The sequence below is a fragment of the Otolemur garnettii genome, unplaced genomic scaffold, assembly GCF_000181295.1.
Source record: "Otolemur garnettii isolate 467f Iridium unplaced genomic scaffold, OtoGar3 scaffold00278, whole genome shotgun sequence".
NCBI classification, from domain to species: Eukaryota; Metazoa; Chordata; class Mammalia; order Primates; family Galagidae; genus Otolemur; species Otolemur garnettii.
This window is the reverse complement of record NW_003852673.1, coordinates 581,413-603,173: the sequence shown is the minus strand read 5'-3', so window position 1 is coordinate 603,173 and position 21,761 is coordinate 581,413. Positions and strand designations below refer to the sequence as shown.

The 21,761-nt window shown below is 40.1% G+C and overlaps 1 protein-coding gene and 1 pseudogene across 1 annotated transcript in view; both read left to right on the top strand.

Annotated features, from left to right (window-relative positions):
* Window positions 1-639: 639 nt before the first annotated feature.
* LOC100940911 lies at window positions 640-1,774 on the top strand (annotated as a pseudogene).
* Window positions 1,775-14,950: 13,176 nt separating this feature from the next.
* Window positions 14,951-21,761, top strand: part of RFXAP (regulatory factor X associated protein) — a 9,187-nt gene continuing 2,376 nt past the window's right edge. Inside the window, exons 1-3 of the mRNA XM_003803105.3 lie at window positions 14,951-14,990; window positions 15,383-16,434; window positions 20,446-20,553. Of these exons, the coding sequence (XP_003803153.2) occupies window positions 14,951-14,990; window positions 15,383-16,434; window positions 20,446-20,553 (1,200 nt within the window). The remainder of the gene's footprint in view (window positions 14,991-15,382; window positions 16,435-20,445; window positions 20,554-21,761) is intronic.

Sequence of the window (21,761 nt, the reverse complement as noted above, 5' to 3'; positions counted from 1 at the left end):
TCTTCAACTCTCTAGCTCTGGCGATCCACCCACCTCAGCCTACCAGAGTGCTGGGATTACAGGCGTGAGCCACCATGCACGGCTTATTCTAAACATTTTAAAGTACAAAGTAAGCCAGTAGGATGGGCTGACACACATTTGAGAAATCACTGAACATTCAAGAGCCTTTCATACCCATCAAGTGACTCGGACTCTACCCACAAGATTAATCCAAACCTTACAACAGCGATTTTCTTTTTTCTTCTTTTTTTTTTTTTTTTTTTGAGACAGAGTCTTACTCTGTTGCCCTGGGTAGAGTGCTATGGCATCATAGCTCACAGCAACCTCAAACTTCCAAGCTCAAGCGATTCTCCTGCCTCAGCCTCCTGAGTAGCTGGGACTATAGGCATCTACCACTATACTTGGCTAATTTTTAGAGAAAGAGTCTGTCTCCCTCTTGCTCAGGCTGGTCTCAAACTCATAAGCAGAGCAGTGATTTCAACTAGTGTACACACATTCGTGTGATGTGAGAGGATCATAGGTGTGCTGAGAAAATTTATAAAGATCATTAATTAAATTATTTTCAAAAGAAGTTCAAAGAAAAGTAAGTATAGTTTTTTTACTCTTTTTTTTTTTTTTTGATCAACATAATTTATCGACTGGCTCCCCGAACTAGCCCCTGGTATTTGGAGATCTTAACAACATGGCAGATGTTGACAACAAAGAACAGTGTGAACTTGATCAAGATTTGGATGATGTTGAAGAAGTAGAAGAAGAGGAAACTGTGAAGAAACAAAAATTAAAGCACATCAGCTGACTGTTCAGATGATGCAAAATGCTCAGATTCTTGCAGCCCTTCAAGAAAGACTTGATGGTCTGGTAGAAACACCAACAGTATACATTGAAAGCTTGCCTAGGGTAGTTAAAAGATGAGTGAATGCTCTCAAAAATCTTCAAGTTAAATGTGCACTGATAGAAGCCAAATTCTATGAGGAAGTTCATGATCTTGAAAGGAAGTATGCTGTTCTCTATCAACCTCTATTTGACAAGCAATTTGAGATTATTAATGTGATTTATGAATCTATGGAAGAAGATGTGAATGGAAAGCAGATGAAGAAGATGAAATTTCAGAGGAGCTGAAAGAAAAGGCCAAGATTGAAGATGAGAAAAAGGATGAAGGAAAAGAAGATCCCAAGGGAATCATGAATTTTGGTTGACTGTTTTCAAGAATGTTGACTTGCTCAGTGATGTGGTTCAGGAACATGATGAACCTATGCTGAAGCACTTGAAAGATATTAAAGTCAAATTCTCAGATGCTGGCCAGCCTATGAGTTTCATCTTAGAATTTCACTTTGAACCCAATGAATATTTCACAAATGAAGTGTTGACAAAGACATATAGGATGAGGTCAGATCCAGATGACTCCCTTTTCTTTTGATGGACCAGAAATTACGGGTTGTACAGGGTGCCAGATAGATTGGAAAAAAGGAAAGAATGTCACTTTGAAAACCATTAAGAAGCAGCAGAAACATAAGGGACGTGGGACAGTTTGTACTGTGACTAAAACAGTTTCCAAGGACTCCTTCTTTAATTTTTTTGCACCTTCTGAAGTTCCTGAAAGTGGAGATCTGGACGATGATGCTGAAGCTATTCTTGCTGCACACTGAAATTGGCCACTTTTTACGTGAGCATATAATCCCAAGATTAGTGTTATACTTTACTGGAGAAGCTATTGAAGATGATGACGATGATTATGATGAAGAAGGTGAAGAAGCAGATGAGAGTTACTAGCTCTTTGAAGAAGTCAAAAGCTGCAGTAAACTTTTTCAATGTTGGCTGCAGTAAAAATTTTCAGTAAAAGCTGTTTGGATGTCTGAAAAAAAAAAACATAATTTATGTGCTTCAGGAGTTTAACCATAGGTTCAAGTGTGCTATGAGATAAAAAAGTGGAAAAACACTGCCTTAGAGCCATCCCCATGCTAAATATGAAGCTTTTTGTCTTGTTGTACACACAATAGCAAGAGGTTCAGGGTACTGAATACTCCCCCTGTATAGGAACATCCAAGGCCACATGGAATGGCCACCAAGGATCAAACACTTAACTAGTGAAGGTGACTTCTTATTGTTATCTTGCTGAAAGTCATTCAAAAGCCAGTGTAAAAATAGGAAAAAGGTAATGATGTAAAACAAACAGCATCTTGACTATCCAGTCAGATGCCCACAACAATGATGAACAGATATTTAAATGTAGTTTCCCAAATATTAGGCATTTACCATCCTTTGATCATCCAAAAATACATTAGTGCTGCTTACTCTTTGTCTCTGCCATCTCTGTCCTTGGTCTCCCTCCAGGAATCTGCAACAATTTCTCAGCCTGGCAAATTACTATATACAAATTTTCAAAAGGATGTCAGTTTTGTTTCTAGTATCCTACTTTTCACAGCAAACCTCATTAACTTTGAAGGCAGACTTTGGTCCACATAATGAAAGGGTTTTGCATACCTCACAGGACATGCGAGTTGTATCTGGACTGAAACTGGGTCCATGGATGGTGTGGAGTCAGTGTCCATCTTTTTGGCTTGGGGATTGCAGGGCCAATTCCTTTCCATTGCTGGACAGATTCCAGGAGACCTCTTCTTAAGTTTACTCTCTAGGAAGTCATTTCTTTCAATGTTTTGATTCAGCACTATTCTGTCTTCCAAAATAATGATTATGGTGTTTATTCTCTTTCCAAAGCATCCTTTGTTTCCAGATCCCTGAAATGCAAGTATTTCTGTAATTGATCTCTTATTGATTTATCACCTTAGCCTATGCAAGATCATTCTCTGAGGCTCTGATTTCCTGGGAGCCTTTAAGTTTAGAGGGTTGCATTCTAAACTTTTTCTTGGTTGTGTCTACCTTAATGTAGAGTCCCTTATGTTTAATCAGGAGGTCTCAGTTCTCAGGTTATTTTGTTCTGGGTGTCCAATCCAGCTTCATAATTTGTCGCCTTTTCTCTTGAAATCCTCCATATTCAATTGCCCTCTGCTTATATGTTACACAGCAGATCTCTCTAAAAGCTAGAGTCTTTTCTTCTTCCAAGATTCTTTCTCTTCTTGAAGCCCTTCAATATGTAAACTAGTGAGGAAAGTAGTCTTCTTGTGGTGTGGTGTCGAAGCCCAACAGGTGAAAACTCTCATTGGTGGCAATGAGGAGCCTAAAATATTTTCAGTGTACTATTTCACATCCAAATTCAGTATTATCCCAAACTGTCACCTCCCTCTTTTAGTGCGTATTATGAGGGATTGACTGCTCATATCCAATGATGACAGTGACAGTAACATAAACTGAAGGGGGTTGTGAATATGGTTGTGGCAAATGGTAGGAGTGCTAGGATTATAGGTGTGAACCACCACGTCCAGCCAGTTGCATGTTTTATATAGCATATGATCCTGCATCTTTTCCTGGTCCTCTATTCTATATCATTTGCCCTTTGAAATCTTCTCAGATTCCCTTGATGAAGCCGTCAGGCCAAAACTGGTCCAAAATATAGTGTAAGGTCACTGCTCAGGTGGATGTGGCCCGGAACAAATACTACTCCATATAGGGTGGCACCAGAGTTATTTTCTTAACTCTCATTAGAAACTTTTATTTTTGGTCTAACCAGAATGACCTGTGGTAAAGTAACCTACTCACGCCTCTGCAGATCTCCCATCTTTGAAAAAAATTAATGTTGCTATGAACTGATGGGGTTTAATGCGTCATTATAGTTAACCAAAACAAGAAACTCTTAATAATAAGCAATTTAGTTTAACAGTAAAAAAGTTAAGAGAGTTTTTTTATGTCACTCTCCCCAATCTCTGAATAGCAAGACAGATGAGAAGATGTGTGGAAAACAAACAACCTCAAAAAGTGCTTTGTCCTATTTTCTCACCCAACAACAATCAACATGAAAGATTTCTATGACCAAATGTGCTGGAGGTTTTCCTCCCCAGCAAGCAAGTAATCAATTCCGCAGTGAAAACCAGCTGATGTCCTCTAACTCAATTCTGACACTGTCTACCTGGAGGTAGTGTTAGATCCCACAGCTTGACGACTGGATCACCAGGACTGGCTCCCTCCTTCAGACACCAGTTGCAAGTCCAGGCCTCAGGAACTTCTGAGCAACTGGTTTCAAGTTGGGGTTCTCCTCATTCCTTCTTTGGGCTTGACTAATTTTCCAGAGTAGCTCATGGAACTCAGGGAAAAACTTACTTATTAAAGTGTCCTTATAAAGGTAATTAAAACGAAGTTGCTAGGGCTGGACGTAGTGGCTTACACCTATAATTTCAGAGCTTTAGGAGGCCAAAATGGGAGGATTGCTTGAGGCCAAGAATTTGATATTACAGTGAGCAATGCTTGTGCCACTGCACCCTAGCATGGGTGACAAAGCAAGATGTTGTTTCTAAATAAATAAAACAAAACAAACTAACAAAATAAAACAAAACTAACTAATAAAACCCCCAAGTTTCTGGGATTTTAACAAAAGCATATGTCTTAAAAACATACAGCTGAACATTGAGCAGCCCTTACCCCATAGCCCACTCCCTTACAGCTGTTTATGGCTTAAGAGTCATGTAACCTTTGTCACAGAGTCCAACTCCCTTAATCACTCCAATAGGTAACATCTTCAGTATTGAACCCAAGACTGTTTTCTACCAGACCTTGTATTTCAGTGGGCCCACAGATGCCAGCTGGTCCTGTGGCCTCTGCCAAGGAGCTGACTCAGTACAAGAACATATTCTATATCCTTTTAATTTCATCTCCCCACACTAGCCTATCAGTTACGTCAATCCCTTAGCCCTCTGCCTGCCAAAATTCCCTTAAAAACCCCAGCCCAGAATCCTGCAGGGGGACAGATCATCAAACTCACCCCAACTCTTCCTTGAGCATCCTGGTCTTGTTACTGAGCAGTAGGGAAACGAACCTGGTGGGCCTGTAAGATATACACTTACTGGTTTATTATAAAGGATATTATAAAGGGTACAGATAAAGACATGCATAGGAAAAGGTATGGAGGAAGGAGTTTCCATGTCACCCTCCAGGAACCTCCATGTGTTAGGCTCTCTGGAAGCTCTCCCAATCCTATCCCCTGTGAGTTCTTATGGACCCTTCATTACACAGGAATGATCAACCAAACCAATGGCCATTAGTGAGCAACTTAACAATCAGTCTCTCTCCCCTCTTGGAGGGTGGAAGTGGGGCTGAAATTCCAACCCTCTAATCCTGCCTGGGTCTTTCCACTGACCAGCCCCATTTCAAAGCTACCCAGGGACTGCCAGCCAGCAGGCAACTCATTAGCATCACTGGAGTTTCTGAGCATTGTAGGAGTTGTACTCTAGGAAAAGAGATCAGGGCAGATGACCAAATATATGTTTCACAACATCACGGTGCCATTCTCAAGGTAGTGAGTGAGTTCTTGCTCCAGTGAGACCGGATGTTATAATGCAAGGTTCCTTCTTCTGTTGTGTTCTCTCTTCACACTTTGCTTCCTTTTTGACCTGCTTTGCCATGTTTAGAGCTAGGTGGTGGCCCTCACCAGAGGCCGAGCAGAAGCCTGTGCCATGTTTCTCCTACCCCTCAATCTGCAGAGTTGTGAGCTAACTAGTCCTTTTTATCTTTATAAATTACCCAGCCTTGGGTATTCTGTTACTGAATGGACTAAGACAAGTGTTGCTAGAAGAACTTTCCTTTTTATAAAAGAACCAAAAGAAGTCACTCTCATGTTCATTTCTCTGCTATTCTGTATTCTATTAATGGGTAATACATTTTGTGACATTGTGTTAGGGCAGATTCAAGGTTGGTATGAAGGATCAAAAACATAGGCAAAGTCAAACATGAGACATGACTAAGAATATTTCAGCTCTTACAAGTACTTACTCTCACACTGCTGACATCAATATAAAAGATTATGTATCCCACAATTCTCTGGAATCCTCTTTCAAAGAAAGTCACCTCCTGGCTCTTCTAAACAAAACAGCATCTTAGCACTGTTTTTTGCTAAGGTCATGCATTATCTGTGGACAGATGAATACAAGAAATATAAATAGAGGCTCAAAATGAATTCTATGTTCATTTTTATTTTCCTAATATGCCTTTCACTTTTCAGGAAGCAAAAGATGAATTCTCTTTAAAAAGGTTTTAGATGAAATGAAATATTAACATGAGATATAATATACAACATAGATTGTCATAAATTTCTCACATCAGAACTCTTTTTTTGTGACTACTATGCTGTAATCACAACAATAAAAGTCTGCCTTGGTGAGAACCAAGTTTCATGGGTGATTGTAAAAGGACTGAAAGTGGGCGACTGAAAAAAGGAAATTGGAATGTTCCCTCCCTTAGCCTCAACTCGTAGCAAACAGAGGGTACCAGAAAATGTATACACATTTTAAGAAAGAAAAAACTGCATTAAAATTGTAATACTCAATATATACCAATAGCAAAAGATGAATACAAGTCACATTGAGCACCTCCTGCAATTACAGGAGTCAAACGTGACTTGAGTATTACAAATTTAATACAGTTTTTTCCTTTCTTAAAATGTGTATACATTTTTTGATACCCTCTGTATATTACTTCTCAGTGAAGTATAAACTGTTTTCTCAAGGTAAGAAAAGAAAAAAAGAAGATAGAGAAAGAGAAATGGGCTATTGAGTTGAAATAGAAGAGAAAAGGTATGGACCTCTGGTTCTGGGAAACAATTCTTAAATTTTATTAAAGTTAAATAAAAATTAACCATACATCATTTTCTTCATCAAAGGCAGAAGTCTAACAGTTAAATTATATTAATGTTGAAAAAGCAGAATTAAAGCTGTACTCCAGGAGTTGATTGATCCCTGCCAGCCTATATGCCCCTTCAAAGGAAAACGCACCAGCCACAGCCCCCATAGCAACCATGTTCTGCATCAAAAGGGCACCTTACCCCACTGTACATGGCCTTTGGCTTTTCCAGTGAGCAGTGATCAGCCCAGCAATAAGAATAACAAGCCAGATGAAACATAGTCTCAATACATGGAATGTGAAACAGAAACCCTAGAGAAATGGCATCAGTGAGCAGTGAGATCAAAGGGTCCTGCAGAACTGCAGATAGGAATCCCAGTGATGGCCACTGTGGTCTTCAAAGTCTCAGCAGCAAACAGAAGATACAAATTGTTCAAAGGCAGAGACTTTCTTTAATCAAGGACAATTTGCAGATGTGTAGGGAGGGTTAAGAGAACAAAGAATGATAAAGTAGTAAGAAGGAAGAAGTAACAGCAGCAGGAAGCCAGTAGCATCCTGGGTGTGAAGGGACAGGAGGCAGAAATACTGCTGCTGGAGCTCAGTGAGACCCAGAAACTTTGAAGAGGGTGGTAGCTGTAGTCTAGGAAGGATAGAAATCCTGCCAGACAGGGAAAGTGGAGCAGGCAAGGTGAGGGGAAGAAATACCTAACCTCTCACTTTCTTCTTACCCTCTGGTGGTCCATTTATTAGTCAAACCCAATAGAAGCTAGTGACCATGGAGTTCTTTTTCTTTTTTTTTTTCGAGACAGAGTCTCTTTATGTTGCCCTGGGTAGAGTGCCTGGGTGTCACAGCTCACAGCAACCTCCAACTCCTGGGCTTAAGCGATTCTCTTGCCTCAGCCTTCCAAGTAGCTGGGACTACAGGCACCCACCACAATGCCCAGCTATTTTTTTGTTGCCATTGTTGTTTAGCTGGCCCAGCCGGGTTCCAACCCACCCTACTCTGTGTATGTGGCTGGCACAGTAACCACTGTGCTACAGGCACCAAGCCAGACCATGGGAGTTCTGATATGACTAAGGCCCTACAGCACAAAAAAGAGTAGAGGAAAGAGAGTAAGAACATGGCGGAGGGCGGAGGGGGGCTTCAAACAAAGAGCAGGCAGAAAGCCACACATGTGCCAAAGTTATGAAGGATCTGAGGAAAGATAGAAGAAAGAGAAAAATTGTCCAGAAAGAAGAGAAAGAAAAGGTGAGGAGAGGAGCCAGTCCCTAGCCCTGCCCTGATTCTGAGGCCTTTGCGACTCCAGTTCTATCCACCCACTGCGATTTCCCAGCTCACCCTCCAGCGCTTGGGCCCCTTTAACAGCCCTTGCTTCTCTGCAATGAAAAAATAAAACAAATAAGCCAAAGACTATCAAAAGAAAATAAGCACTTTTTCATCTTCATGTTTCTCACTTAAAGAAACCCCTTTGGTAATGAATAAGCATCATTTTCAAAAATACAAAAGAAGTAACATGCAGTTATAGGAAAAGAGGGGAACCAGTAAGGATATAAATAAAGGAGATGAAGAACCCACCGGGAATTTGCACAATGCCTTGTCTCTAGTAGTAAGTCTTCAAAGAGTATTTAAACAGATGGAATCTAAATGAAATAATGGTAATATTAATAATGCTAAAAATTTGCTTTGACTATAATCTGAGTTTCTACTACTTAAAAAATATCATATATGCAAAATCTTACCAGTTGGTAACAAATTCATCATGGTTATGAAGCTCTGACTTATATGTCCATTTGTGTATATAAATCTACCAGATTACATCTTAGTGCAATGCAGACATTTCAATGATTCTCAAACCTGATTTCATATTAGAATTACTTGGAGAGCTTTTTAAAAATATGTACTCCTGACTCCATGCCAGACCAATTAAATCAAAATCCCAAGTGACAGGCCTAAGCATAGTAAAGATCATTATAATAAATTACTTTCTAAATTTAGGAAAGGGCTTATAGATCATTTAGATCATCTTTGATTGAAGAGGTTCAGGAAACACCACTCCTTTGGTAGGCTGATGACTTTGAACTGAGGACACTTGAGGAAACTTGGATAGAGGCAGAGTCCTCCACTGACCTCTCCTTATCTGCCTAAAGGCAGATCCTCCAAAAGGAATTCAATTATCGCCATTTCCACACCAAGGGGTTTCATCAACCAGGGAAGATTAATGGCTAGCACAGGAGAGAAAAATTAGAATTAGTACCATATCCAGACAAAATTTGTCTTAAACTATCATTTATTCTTCTGAAGGCCCATTCATCTTTCTCCCAAATCATTTACTTTCTCCTAAATTGCCTCTATGCCCCCTTCTCTCAACTCTATGAAAAGGGCACCTAAACAATTCAGATCTCACTGGGTTTGGGTGTATTCACTTTTCTGTGATGCCCCTGTGCACATAATACATCCACATAGCATTTCTCCTATTCATTTACCTATTATCAGAGTACTTCATAGACTAGTTATCAAACTCTCAGAGGGTAGAGGGAAAGTCTTCTCTCCTCTACATAATTTTATAGTCAAGACACTAAATCCTCCTCCCCACTTGGTGATTTGCACTAACACTTAGCAACAGAGCCAGGCTTAGAACCCAAAAGTCCTGCACTTACTCAGCCTCTTCCCCTTAAACCAACTCATTCATTTGTTGATAGATTCATTCAGGAAATACTTTTAGGGCCAACTATATGCTAAGCACACTTGATAATAAATTCTATTGCCATGATTTGTAATAGCCAAAATTATGAAACAATCCAAATGTACCTTGTCTGGTGGATAGGTAAACAACATGATGGATAACATTCAGCAATAAAAGGAACAAACTGCTGCTATGAGCAACAAACTAAATGAATCTCAAAAACATTATACTAAGTAAAAGAAGCTGGTGCAAAAGACCATATAGTATATGATATATTGATATGAAATGTCCAGAAAAAGCAAATCTACAAAGACAAAAAGTAGAGTAGTAGTTTTGTGACCCAGGAGTAGAAGCAGGGATTGACTGAGCGTGGATAAAAGGTTTTTTGGTGGAGTATTGGAAATATTCTAAAGCTTTTTTGCAATAATAGTTCAGTTTACTGAAAATCTTTAAATTGTATACTTATAATGGGTAGACTTTATGTTGTATAAATTTATCTTAGCCCATTTTCTGCTGCTGTAACAAAATATCACAGACTTCTTATAAAGAACAAGAGTTTATTTGGTTCACAGCTCTGGAAGCTGAAAAGTCCAAGAGCACAGTGCCAGCACCTGGCAAAGGTCATTCCAGGGTGAAAGGGCAGAAGGAAGGAGCAAACACAAAAAGAGTAAATGGGATTTTTATCACATGCCCACTCCTATGATAACTCACTTCCTCAATAAGTGCATTAATTTATGCATAAATGTAAAGCTAATCTCCTCTTAAAGGCTCCACCTCTTAATACTGTTCTAATGGAAAGCAGGTTTCTAACACATGAACTTTTGGATGACACATTCAAACCATAGCAAAATTACTCCTCAAAAAAGTAGGGTGTTTTCTTTTAATAACCCACTGTCATTCATGAACACTATACAGGAATTTGTATTAAAATTTAAATACTGTCCTCAGTAATATACCTGGTCAATTTTTAACAACTGGTTAACTGATGATTGTTAATGAAAAATTATTTTCATCTACCCTCCTACATTTATTGCCTGGGGGACTACAAAGTAAACTTACAAAAGATGGGAAATACAGTTTATTTATGAGAGCTACCTACACAGAGGAGTGCATTGAAAAAGATCCTAAAATTTGAGGCTTATATACTTAAATTAGCAGGGAAATGGAAGGGGGAGAAAAGGTTCCTATGGGCTGACTACATAGCTTTCTTTGGAAAAGACAAATGGGTTTTTAGGGTTTTTAAATGGGAGATAAGGAAGTTTGTGGTGATGTTTGTTTATGTAGGTGACAGTGAGGCCTTTGTGATTTCTAAAATCATGGTCATGAGGTCATGGCTTTATGGTAGGCTTACTGTTGGTCTGTCTCCTGGGTATAGAAGTTGCCCCAGGAGGAAATTTATGGCAGTCCTTATTTCTCAGAAGTTTCTGCTTTTAGTCAGATAAAGGAAGCTCTGAACAGGCTTCTGTTAACTGAAAATGAGTGACTGACACAAGGATCTCAATCAAGGTTTATTAAGCCAACTTTAGGGCATGTCTAGGAAAAACACAACTCACAGAAGCATCTGTTATTGTTCTTTTTGGAAGAAACCTTCAGGAGGTTTACTATTTGTCAGGGCCCGGGACTGGCCAGGACTTAGGCCTGGCTCAAGTAGGTTCCAGATGACGAGGACTGCTAAGCTACCTTGCTCACGAACAATTTCTCTTAGGTGCCTGAGGGTTATCTACGTTAGCAGGAGAGAGAGAGTCTTAGAGTAAAGCAGTCTTCTTAGAAAGACAGATATTAGTCTTTAGCAGAGCTTAGTGATCTTCAGCAGAGAGATGCCGTGCTGGTGTTCTGCAGGCAGGTGCCTCTGAGGAGGCAGAGTCAAAGGAGGCAGGTCCATGATAGAATTCACATGCTCCCGACTGCCTTCTCCTACAGCCTAATATAAGGCTGATCTTGTGCCTCCCAACACCAGAGGTGTAGAGACTGCCAATTCACCACTGCTCTCATCTCTCAAGCTCTCATGCTTGTTAGGAGAGCTAAATCCCTCTCCATGCCCTTTTCACCAAGGTGTTCCATTATTGAACTATACAGGTATTTCTTCTAACTCTCACTCCTCCTAGCCATAGACTATATGGGCTGCTATAAGTATTTATAGATTTCCTTAAAGTGGAGGAAAGGACTTGTAAGAAAAGGGGCAAGTAGGTAGTAAGACAAAAGGTTACATTCTCGTGACACTTTAGTTACTGCCCAGGAAATTGACATTTTACATAAGATAAGGTGAACGTTTAAAGAGGATAAGGGAGTAAATCAACTATTTAGACATTTCTGGGCAGGTGGCAGAAAAATCTGCACCTGGGATGATAACCTCGGAATTAACATTATCAAACAGACTCTCATTTTCGGAGGTAGACTTAGACTGCAGACCTAAAGCTATGAATGGCATGTCCTTGTTTATTATGGAGGGCCAGGAAAGAATTTCCTTGTAAATGATCTGCCTTGTATAGGCCTGAGGCCTTCTACCCTTCTGTGGGCATCTGGCTAATGCATGGTATTAGTAAGGGGTGTTCTATCACTCAGCCTCCAAGCTTGGCCTTCCCTTTTGCATAAGGGATTGGAGGCGGATCATGAGATTTTATTTTCCTTTATGTTTCTTTCTGCATTTATTGAATTTCAAATGTCTTCAGCTTAAAATGCCCTTCATACCAACTCTGGGGGTCTGAGTGTGTCTCCACATGATATAAAGAATGTTTAGCACATAAATTACAATGATAAAATATATAGTACTCTGCAAATTCCATACACTAATACTTCAATGTGACTTGATGTTTCTTGCAAAAACCTCTACCAGTTTTTATAGTCATTTCACTAACAATAATGTCAAAAATTTAAACTAAGAATAAATGCTTGGTTTCTATCCAATTCAGCAAAGTAGTTACTTGCATCATTGACAAAAAGTGTACTTTTGACGTAAATGTTGGTTGATAATTTTGTTTAACTTGAGGAGTAAGGAGGTGAGTGAAATCTATTTGCCAATCTTCACCTGGATATTTACCTTGTCTCTGTATATCTGGGGGAGCTAGATGGTGATTTAAAGGATTATTTCTTTGACATACCTCACAAGTCCTTGTTATCTGTTTTATGGTTTTAAATAAGTTTTTTCTGTTAAAGAGAGCTTTGGCCTTTTTGATAAGTACTTTCAGTGCCAAAATGAAAAGACTGATGTAAAGTTTTAAGTATTTTCCATTGGCTTGAGGCAGGTAATAGCAAAAGTCCACTTCTATTTTGTAGCCAGCCTGATGGGAGTAGTGAATAGTCTCTGGATAAAGCCCATTCCTTTTCTTTTTGGGACTATTGAGGTGCATGATTCTCAAATGATCCCTCCCAAATAAGGGGTGCCACAAGGGGAATTATTCCTTTCTGTGCCGCTATTTTAGCCTCTTTATCAGTAATTTGGTTACCGCCAGAAACCTCATTTAAGGTCTTTTGGTGTCCCTTACAATGAATAACTGCTGCTTCTTGTGCAGCATGAATGGCTTGTAACACCTGTTTGACTGGTTGAAGATATCTTGCTCTTCCCACCTGTCCCTCCGTAGCCCACACTTCTACGTTAACTTCTGTCTCTGATAAGGGAAGGCATAATATAGGTTCCTGTCCCATATTGATATTAATGGTTGTTCCTGCTTTAGTTAGTATGTCCCTTCCCCAAAGGGGAGCAGGACTTTCGGGCATGATTAGGAAGGCGTGAGAGGACAGCCAGTCATCCCAATTGCAGCCTAAAGGCTGAGAGAAAAATTTGGTAACTGGCTTTCCTGATACCCGCTGTATAGTTACACATTTGGGGTATAAGACCAAGATTAGAGAGACGTATAGAAAAGGTTGCTCCAGTGTCTAGAAGAAATTCTATCTCTTGGCCGTCCACTATAAGGCAAACCTGGGGCTCTTGAGGGTTGATGACATAAGCTGCAGCCATGAGAATCTGCTCTGGGCACCGAGTCCAGTTTGGGTGCTGATGGGATCACTGTTTCCAGAGGCCTTTGCCTCTGAGGACAGGCCACCCTCCAGTGGTCACCCTTGCATTCTGGACAGGGGCCAAGTGGCTTGCCCAGCCGGTGGTGCTGCTGGGGGCAGTGCTTCCTGAAGTGGCCAGCCTGACCACATTGGCAGCACTTGTTCTTAGTTCCTCTGGCTTCCCTCTGCCCCTGAAAGGTGCTCATTTGTCAGCGTGCCAGTACTAAGGCTGTCATTCTTTTCATATCCCTTTCTCTCTTTCCTCCTCTTTCTCCTGATCTTGGTTATAAAAGACCACAGTGGCCATTTTAAGAAGATTCTCCAGGTTATGATCTGGGCCTAGAGCCAATTTCTAGAGTTTTCTTTAAATGTCTAGGGCTGCTTGAGTGATGAATTTATCTTTTTAAATAATTTGGCCCTCTAAAGAGCTGGGTGTTAACTGAGTGTGTTTTCTCATCGCCTCCCTAAGCTGCTCAAGAAAGGCTGAGGGACTCTCATTTTGCTCCTGGTTAATAGTGGATAACTTGGAATAGTTCATAGGCTTTTTCTTGGATTGACACAAACCTTCCAGGATACGTGTTAGAAAATGTTTACGCCACCAGTCACCTCGTTTCTCAGTGTCCCATTAGGGATCCTCAAAGGGAACTGCCTGTCTTCCCATGGGGATTTGTCCCTGTCCTCAGAGGACATGCTGGTATCAGTATTGGACATGAACCACAAATCACCCCCCTTTCTAGCTTCATCTAAGACTTCATTTTTTTCATTAAAATTTAACATTTGATCTCGTACTAACATTACATCTCTCCAAGAGAGGTCAAAGCTTTGTCCTAACCCTTGGAGAACATCTATGAACTTATCAAGGGCCCCATGTGACTATATATACCCTTAGACAAAGAGCCTAGAAACAGACAGACAGAGAAGGAGAGAGAGCACTTTTCTCTCCTGACTCCACTTTTCTCTCTGCCAAGAGCTCTGGCACTTCTGTATTCTTTTCCGTAAATAAATCCTGTCTTACCACTGATCTGTCTTTCTTTGAATCACCAAAACCAAGAACCTACTGAAGAGCAAAATTCTGGTATCAGTATCACACTACTAAATAGTATTTCCACATATGGACAAGATAGTCATAGCCTTAAGAGCACACAAAATGGTACAATGTCACAAAATTGTTAGAAAGTGATTAGTTTTAAGTATTCTAAACTTTGTGTTTAATATAATTTACATTTAAGTTTATGTAGTATGATTTTCAGTAATAGCAGTATTTAATTCTTCACCTCTTTAAATTCCTTAAATTTCAGCAACCAGGTCTCATCAATTGATTCTAGCACGCCACTGACTGCTGACTTTCATCAATGAGGAAATTGAGGCTCGGAGAAGCTGTCACTAACTTGCTCTGGGCACAAAGAACAGTACCCCCATATCTAATTCCAAACCTTCTCCCTGTGCCTCTATTTGAAATATAACTGATTTACGCAGACGTCAACATGCAAACATCTTAGTGTGACTAGATCTATCATTTGATGAATAGTCACTGCTTTCCTATAGGCCGAATGGTAAACATGACTAGGCGAAAGAAAGGAATAAACAGAAGTAGAGCGTCTACTTAACGGGATACAGCAGATCTGTTCCATATGGGGCTTTGGTCAAAACTGACAGTTGTCTAGCAAGTGGTAGACATGATAGATGATAGATGGTTTGTTGTTGTTTTTTTAAACACTAGTCATTCAATATTCCTTTTCACACACTTTCACTGTGTTTAATGAAAATCTTAAGACTTAGAGGCCAGAATTAATTGAGTCCCCAAAAGAGAATTACAAATTTATAAAAAGTAAATCATTCATCCTTCAACGTAAATACAACTTGCCCAAAGTTCTGGCTCAGTCTTTCTCCACTCCACAGTTTTCCTCTGCCCTCATAGGCTGCAAACTAGTGGCTCCAGATTGTGACACCTTTACATGCCATCTTCCAATCTCCCGTTTCAGGCAGGTTGGGGAGAAAAATCATCGAAATCAGCGTCCTGACGCCACAATTCATAAGGCTGCTCAGGAACAGTCTGAATTTACACAGTGAAATTCCAGTAGAAAAGTTTTTGGTACAGAAGGTTCAGGCAGGGGGAAAAAGAAAAGGCGGACCTAGACAAGAGGGCCGCACATGCGCAGTCTGTCCCGCTCGTCGGCGCTCAGCCCCGCCCCTCGATGACCCCCAGCTTCCCGGAGAGCTTGCGGGCCGGCTCACGTTCGGAAGCGTACGTGCGGACTGCGACTGCGCAGGCGCAGTAGACGTGCGTCCGCGGATCCGGCGCCTTTTCCTTTCTTGTGTCTGCAGTGCTTCATTTGCGAAGCGCCGTTGGGCCCGGCAGGTGCCGAAATTCTGGGGTCTTGGACCCCGGCCAAGCTTCGGCAGCACGGAGGTGCAGGGTGTAGCGGAAAGTGCGGGGCCGGACGTCGCCGGAGGCGTGCCCCGTCCCGGGGCCCTAGCTCCTGCCACGGCCCCGGCCCTGACCGCGGCACCCGTGGCGGCGGCGCCGGCCTCGCAGTTCACCCTGCTGGTGATGCATCCCTGTGGGGGGCAGGAGGAGGCCGCGGCCGAGGGCGTCCTGAGGCAGGCCCCAGGCCCCGGGAGTAGCGTCCGGGTGTGCGAGCCGGTCAGGTATCTGTGTGAAGTTCCCGGGGATGGCGAGGAGGAGGCGGGGGAGGACGAAGCGGATCTGCTGGACACGTCGGATCCCCCGGGGGGAGGCGAGAGCACGGCTAGTTTGGAGGATCTGGAGGACGAGGAGGTCCACTCAGGGGGCGAGGGCAGCAGCGGCGGAGCCCGGAGGCGGGGCAGCGGTGGGAGCAACATGAGCAAGACCTGTACCTACGAAGGCTGCAGCGAGACCACGAGCCAGGTGGCCAAGCAGCGCAAACCCTGGATGTGCAAGAAACACCGCAACAAGATGTACAAGGACAAGTACAAAAAGAAGAAGAGCGACCAGGCCCTGAACTGTGGCGGGACTGCCTCCGCTGGCAGCGTGGGAAACGTCAAACTGGAGGTATCCGACCTTAGCTCGGACGAGGTGGGGGTGGGGGGGAGAATTGGTAGAAGAAACCCCATCTTGCTACGTATCTGCCCACCCGTTTCCTGACGGTTCGGTTTGCAGCGCCTGTGCTGGTGACTGAGAGTTAATGAGGGCTTGCCCTAAAAGTTGATGCGATAGGGATTTATGGAAGTAAGCATCTCACTTAATGTAGACTAGAAGTTAACAAAGGTGATCGTATGTGTTCCTCATTTTGTTCGAGAGGTGCCCATTAACTTCAGAGTTGAGAAGATAATACTTATTTTCAAGGAGGAAGTACTTTCTTCTGGCTACTTTCTTTTTTTTTAGAGACAGAGTCTCACTGGGTAAAGTGCAGTGGCATCACAGCTCACAGCAACCTCAAACTCTTGGGCTTAAACGATTATCTTGCCTCAGCCTCCCATGTAGCTGGGACTAAAGACACCCCAGCTCCCAGCTATTTTTTGGTTGCAGTTGTCATTATTTAGGAGGCCCCGGGCCCGGTTCGAACCTGCCAGCTTTGGTGTATGTGGCCCGCTCCCTCCTCACTGAGCTACAGGCACTGAGCCAGTATAGCTGCTTTCTTTACACTCCTTTTTTACTCAGCATTTACATCTACAGTTTGAGGAAAATTTATAAAAGGCAAATAGATAATGAATTAGAGTTTCCCTTGGTACCTCCCATAAAAAGAACCTTAATGATTTTACTGTTTTATTCTTTTAGAGATGAGGTCTGACCGTATTGCCCAGGTTGGGAGGCTCAAGCAGGTCTCCCACCTCAGCCTCCTGAGTATCTAGGATTATAGATGCTCACTACCATGCCCAGCTTTACGATTTTGAAATAATTTGCATGACTTTTTAGGGAGGAGAATTAATTGCTATATGGGAGCTTTTACCAGTTCTGAGGAGGTTATGAGAACAGGTAAATCTTTGTCTTTGGAACTGAGTATATATATATGAAAAAAAAAAAAAGCAACAGTGGGATGTAATAAGGGCTAACTATATAGTCCTGTTTTAGTTCAGAGGGGGACTAACATCAACATCATTGTAGGCTGAGATACTCTGGAAAGATTTTGAAGAGGAAATATGAGAAAGTATAAGTCAAAAAAAAGGCCAGTAGTTGATGCTTAATTGGGTAAGTTTCTCATGTGCCAGACACTGCCAAGCTCAGTGGTTGTGGAGTCTCACAACCCTTCAGCAATGAGGTAGGGACTGTGTTTTATACATGTGGAAACTGAGGCACGGAGAGGTGGAGTAACTTGGCCTAGCTCATACAGCCAGCAAGTACTGTACTCAGACTCAAGCAATCTGGTTTTAGAGCCTTCACTTTTATCCCCAGACTACACTGCCTCTCTGCTGTCTGGGAGGTAAAAGAAAAGAAAAGCACATTTTAGTAAAAAAAAAAAAAAGGAAGGAGAAATATAGGACCCTTTTGTGACAATAGCAAGTGGACCATTCTAGCTAAGATGAAACAGTTGTATGGAAAATTTATGAGAGAGAAATTTGGAAAAATAGAGTGAAGCTAGATTTTGGATAGTATTCCAGGTTATAGGTTTGAGGTTTGGAGTCTTTAAATGGAATTTTCACTAATTTTCTAATTAGAGAATAACAGGATCCTACTCTAACTTGAGAGATTAAAGGTGAGGGCCTGTAGTAGTGATTTTCAGCCAGTGTACCATGAGAGGATTTAAGGTGTGCTGTGAAAACTTTTAATGATCATTAATTAAATTATTTCCAAAAGATGTTCAAAGCACAGTAAGCATATGTATTTTTTACTCTTTTCTTTTTATCAACATAATTTAAGTGTGCCATGGAAGTTTAACTATAGGTTCAAATGTGCCGTGAGATAACAAAGGTTGAAGAACACTGGCATATAGATTTTGAGACCCTAGATTAGTATAGTAGTGCTGAGAGGTGATAATGGGCATCTTCTGCCATGATGTGAACAGCAAGATGAGAAACTAAGGTATTTAAAATCAGCATTTCTTATAAAATTCAAGGTTAAATAAGGATAGATGTGTATAATATCTAGTCCATATGTCTAAGAACTGTGTTATATGATAGATAAAGGGACTAGGGATAAAATAATTGGCATGTGTAGATTGGGTTTATTATTATTGAATACCTAAGAGGCTATCTATTTGGAAGAAGCAGTAAATTTATATTGCATAATGCTGAAGTAGCTAGGACTCTTAGTCAAAAGCACAAGGTGTATATATATTTCAGGTCAGCTTAAGTAAAAGCTACCTAAATGTTAGAGCTATTCAAAACCAAATGAAGTACCTCAAAAGTTGATAAACCCCTTAGGACAAAAAGCTTTGAGAATTTTTTTAAAAAAATTCCAACATTTGTAAAGCTTTGGACCAGATAACTCAAGGTTATTTCCACTACAAATGTCTATTATTTGTGATATTAACCTTGATTTTGTGATTTTAACTGTCTAAATATATAGTGCTTTGAGGTTTTAAAGGTAGAGGATACTGGCCTTCAAGTCAATTTCAGAATTTCACTATTGTGCACATAAAAATGAGAGTCCCATAAATAAAGTTAACTCTTTGGGGAGGGAAGGGGAAGAAATTATTTTTGTTTCCTCTGGGTATTAGAATCCTCCTTTGATAGCTTTTACATTTTGAGGCAAATGTAAAATTTGTAACATCAGGTTACAATCCTCCTTTAATAGCTTTTACATTTTGAGGCGTAAAATTTGTAACATCAGGTTTGTAAACTTCTTATAATGTGAGCAGTAAGGGAGATATTCTCATAGATAACTAAGGCTAATAGAAGGCTAAGAGAAAAAGCAGCTTAAATAATATTCTAAATGAATAGCAAAGAGATTAAATTCATATGAGGTGTGGCTTCAGGCTAAACATTTATAGTTTTATATTGTTGGCTGGGTACAGGCATCGGCTCACACTTAACAATCCTAGAATTCTGGGAGGCCTAGGTGGATGGATCACCTGAGCTCAGAAGTTTGAGACCAGCCTGAGCAAAAATGAGCCTCCATCTTTACTGAAAAAATAGCCAGGCATTGTGGTGGGTGCCTGTTAGTCCCAGCAACTTGGGAGGCTGAGGCAAGAGAATCGCTTAAGGCCAAGAGTTTGAGGTTGCTGAGAGGTATGATGCCACAGCGCTCTGCCCAGGGTGACAGAGTGACACTCTGTCTTAAAATAAATAAAATACAGTTTTATATTTGGTTCATAAGAAATTTTGGATGTGGTTAGTATTGTGACTTTATAAAGAGTTAGAATATTTCATTTAACTAAACAATATGTTATAATGCTAGAAGAATAGTGTTTAGGATTCTCTCAGGTAATGGGGGGTGGATATTTGGTGGTAAGTGTTGCTAATTTTGTTTGAGTAGTGATGTCTCAGAGTAATGGTATGATTTCAGGATTCAATATGTTTTGTCTATAGCAGTAGCTAGAGACTATACCAGTGATTTTTAGCTCTTTCAAGCTAGTGTCATTTATCTCCTAGTGACTTAAAAATTTTGAAAGCTTTGGTTATCAGTTACTTATTTGAGCAGTGCTTTACTGCCTCCTCTCCATTTGTTTTGGTTGTTAATTGAGCAAAAAGCCATCAATTAGAATGTCTCATTAAGTAATATGTAAATTGCCTCTGAGTTTATATATTCCATCCAAAAGCAGGCAGACTCTGTTTTGGCCTGGATAGCTTTATATAATGTTCAGTTCCGCTTGGCATTTGTTGTAATACTGAAAATAACTCACAAATATTTCTTTGCCTCCCTCCTCCCACATCTCCCCCACTATTAATTTTGAGACACATGGAGAGAGTGAAGAACCTAGGTTGGAAATTCTAGAGGGAGAGAGGAGTGTTACATAAAATTAACTGTGGGTATCTTGCCTGTGAAAACAAGGGGCTTTCTGAGTTTCACAGGGATGGGGCAAGAAGGAGGAAAAGCACTGACCTGTTTATTACATCACTGAAATTCCTATAATTATGGACTGTTATATTAACTGTTAATCTTTTTTGTTATCATTTATCCCAGGAAAGTGCAGATAACATACTCTCCATTGTTAAACAAAGAACAGGATCTTTGGGGGATCGTCCTGCAAGACCTACTCTTTTAGAACAAGTGTTAAATCAAAAAAGACTGGTAAATATCTTTTTGTAAAAGTAGTTGCAAGTCTGTTAACGAAAGTTGTTTGTTATAAATGGAACTATTTAGATTGTTGAGATTTTTAAAACTTGTTAAACCGGTTATCAGAACAATTGTACCTTTTTGCCAATATACACGGGAATCTTATAAGTGCTTTCCTTAAACTGTAAGAGCTGGAGCACTTTTAATCCTATCCTTTTCATTGACTAAACCTCATTGAGTATCAGAGCAAGATGGGATTTTATTTATTTGCTTTTTATTTTTAAAATAATTTTCAATTGTATATACTTAGGGGGTACAATGTGGTATTCTGTTAAATGCATACATTGTGGAATGATGGAAAGGGGTATCTTAAAACTGACTCTTGTTCTAAACTCAAGGGATTATTGAATAATGCTTTAACTGTAGTATGGTATAATTAGACCAATGTCTAATAAGAATTTCTGTCACAAATTTGATAGAAGGCATCAGAACTCAATTAGGAGAGTTTATTCAAAAAATACCAGAAAAATTGGATTGGAAAGTAATTTGAGGAAAAAAAAGTTATCAATATACCAGGAAAATAAATTCCTAGAAAAGAGTTAATTTTTTAAAACTAGAACTTTATTTTAAAAATCTATGTGATTGTTATTAATGGAAATAGAAAAAAATCACAAAGAAAAGATTGTAAATTTGACTATATAACAACAAATGCTAGCCAGGTACAGTGATAGGCATCTTAGCTCCAGCTACTGGGGATGCTGAGGCTGGAGGATCGCTTGAGCCCAGGAGTTCAAGATCAGCCTGAGCAACAAAGCAAGACACTATCTCTATTAAAAATAAATTTAAAAAATAAAAATTTTTAATGTTTTAAAAATGAATGCTGTAGTCAAAAGTGGTGGCAAAGGCAAAATGCAGAAAGCAATAAGAAAAATATTTGTAACATATAAAAGACTGGTTAATTAATATGATTCATATTTTTATTATAGAAAACATTCCTATCATTTGATGAGGAGAAAACTTTGATCTCAATATAGTGTAAAATTTACAAACAGAAAATCAGAAATACTACCGTGAAATGATATGGAAAGGTATTTAATAGTAAAAATGACAAAATCAATAGTAACAGTAAGTGAAAATTATTTAAATGATTATGTACCATAATGTTGAGGGTTCCATGAAATAGGTACTCTCATCATTCTCTCTCTCTCTCTCTTTTTTTTTTT